This window comes from Colletotrichum chrysophilum (genome assembly GCF_026319265.1).
Source record: "Colletotrichum chrysophilum strain AFK26 chromosome Unknown scaffold_109, whole genome shotgun sequence".
Taxonomy (NCBI): Eukaryota; Fungi; Ascomycota; class Sordariomycetes; order Glomerellales; family Glomerellaceae; genus Colletotrichum; species Colletotrichum chrysophilum.
This window is the reverse complement of record NW_026517396.1, coordinates 726-3276: the sequence shown is the minus strand read 5'-3', so window position 1 is coordinate 3276 and position 2551 is coordinate 726. Positions and strand designations below refer to the sequence as shown.

The following is a 2551-nucleotide window of genomic DNA, read 5'->3' as shown; positions in this document are numbered from 1 at the left end:
GCTGTCTTCGTCTCAAAGTAGATTCGTTGTTTGGATTGGGAGTCATTTCAAGAGCATGGATTTGATTGTGGCCGTTGCAATTGGGCTTTCTGCAAAGCTCCTTGACCGACTTATGACTTTTGCAAATCAACGAAAAGCAAAAGAAGCACAGTCACTGCAGTCAAAATTTCCTAAGATGATACATTTACCTTGAAAAGAAAGTGGTAAAGTGAGGAAATATACATCAATATGTATTGGATATTTGACTTATCAATGCCATTAACTTAGCCCACATTTCCACAAGAGCACAGTTTCTTAACGATCGTGCTAATTCTGGAGGAATCCTTTACAATGAGAGACATCTCCTCCTCGCAAGAAATCTTTCTCCTTCTCTCCGCCACTGTTTCTTCTAACTCGCGTTGAACTTTGGAGGCTACCTCATCGTCGGTCAGGACAGCCCAGGCAGACCTCGCCAGAGCCTTGGCAACAATGAGACTGCGCTCGTGCGCTGGCTCGGCTCCAGCAGCTTCTGTGAAGCCGACAGTGTGGTTGCTCTGTCCTTCCTTGGCATCGATACCGTAGATGGGGTGGATGACGGGGACAACACAACCGACGTTCCCCTGGTCGGTAGCGCCAGAGATAACCTCCTTCGTGTCCACGTCGCACCACATGGGAATGCCCAGGTCTGCCGCGCAATCGGCAAAGACCAGAGAGAGTTGCTTATTCGGACGCATGGGAGCGTAGAAGACATCGTATTCTACCTGCATCTTGCAGCCTGTGGCTATAGCGCCGGCCCGAAAATTCGCAACAACCCGGTCTCGCAGCTCCAGGGTTTTCTCAATGGTTGGCGCACGCACCGCGTATTCAACGGCAGCAAAGTCGGGAATGACATTGCTCTTAATTCCAGCGTCAGTAAAGATACCGTGGACGGTGGAATCCTTCGTCATTTGCTGCCTCATCATGCTGACGCCATTGTAGCCGAGAACAGCGGCGTCAAGAGCATTCACGCCCTCCCAAGGTGAGGCGGCTGCGTGGGCAGCCTTGCCTTCGAACTGAATCTTGAAGCTAAGCGTAGCAACATGGTTAACGAAGGCGTTGCCGTGTCGCCCTTCAGTGCCATAGGCAAACATAGGAGCCGGGTGAGCCATGACGCAAGCCGCGACCCCGTCATAGGCGCCCTTGCCAACGAGCATGCCCTTACCGCAGCCACCTTCCTCGGCTGGAGTACCAAGGAGCTTCACCCGTCCAGGCTTGCCGGAAGTCTTCAGAGCGGCGACTGTGGCAATGAAGCCCGCCAGGGATGCAGTTGCGATGAGATTGTGGCCACAGGCGTGACCAATGCCAGGTAGCGCATCGTACTCGGTGTTGAAGACCACCAAACGGCCGCCCTCTCCGTACTTGGCTTCCAAGGAGGTAGGAATGCCGTATGCGTGAGGTGTCACTTTGAAGCCAAGCTTCCCCATTGCCGTGACAAGGGTATCGTGAGCGTGGTGCTCCTCGTAATTCAGCTCAGGGTGCTGGTGTATCTAACATGCCGAAGCCAAGGTCAGTCGGGATATTTATACAGACATCAGTAACCGGGTCGACTAACGTCCAAGTCTACTTCTCTTAATAACATCTTGGCATCGGTTATTGCGAAATCTATTGCAGCAGCAATTTCAGGCGCAATGATAGCCATGGTGGGAACAGGGGATGTTGAAGTAACGACACGCATATTGGCCTGATCGATGGAAACGGTCTACTAGCTGCCGCTCTTTGAATGGAAACGACTAGATGATTATTACAACTTACGGCCCGCTCATGTTTAAGTAGCTTTTCAGTACTAGCAGCAAAGTGATGAACTGCTGTGGCCTGTTTTCTTCTCGTAAGAGCCCTGGAGCCCGATTGTAACCTGGCGCATGGATCCGGATTGTCGTCGGGGTAGGACCCGCACCGCGCGGTCTGGGGACCCTAGTAGAGTACACTCCGTTGCGTTGACGGCGTCCGCCCCCGACTTTGACCCGGAAAGAAAATTTTCCGCTAGCCTAAAAACCCTCTAAACTACCCTAGACTTCACACCTTAATAACTCTATGCGTATATCATGCGTGATAATAAAAATGAATTAATCGATAGCCTTTAACTAGGCAGTTATAATAATCTATTTTTTTATTCACGCGTATTGCGTACGTATAGAGTTATTAAAGTGTAAAGTTTAGGGTGATTTAGGGGGTTTTTAGGCTTTAGGCTAGCGGATACTAAACGTAACGCTAAAAAGAAAAAACAAAACCCCTAGCGCGTTGCGTTTAAACTGTCCGCTCTAAAACCCCTTAAAGTCACCTTTAACTTTACACACTAACAGCTCTATAGTTAAGTATATCATCTTAAACTCTAATAGTAATAGTAAACTGCTTTAACTTAAAGCTTCTCTAATATAATATAGTAAATATATTTATGTATACTAAGCTTAATAAAATAGTATATATAAGGTTCTTATTTAGCTATAAGAAGCTTAGAAAGGTACTTAAGCTTAAAAAGGCTTTATATAAACTTTATTAATCTCCCCTCTTATAGTAGCGTTATCTTAAGAAAAGA

At 47.7% G+C, this 2551-nt stretch overlaps 1 protein-coding gene across 1 annotated transcript; it reads right to left on the bottom strand.

Moving 5' to 3' along the window:
- Window positions 1-263: 263 nt before the first annotated feature.
- Window positions 264-1442, bottom strand: COL26b_010311 (uncharacterized protein; the record flags this gene model as incomplete). Its single annotated transcript, XM_053183017.1, has 1 exon — window positions 264-1442. One exon carries the CDS (start codon window positions 1440-1442, stop codon window positions 264-266), a length of 1179 nt encoding a protein of 392 aa, XP_053033003.1.
- Window positions 1443-2551: the final 1109 nt, after the last annotated feature.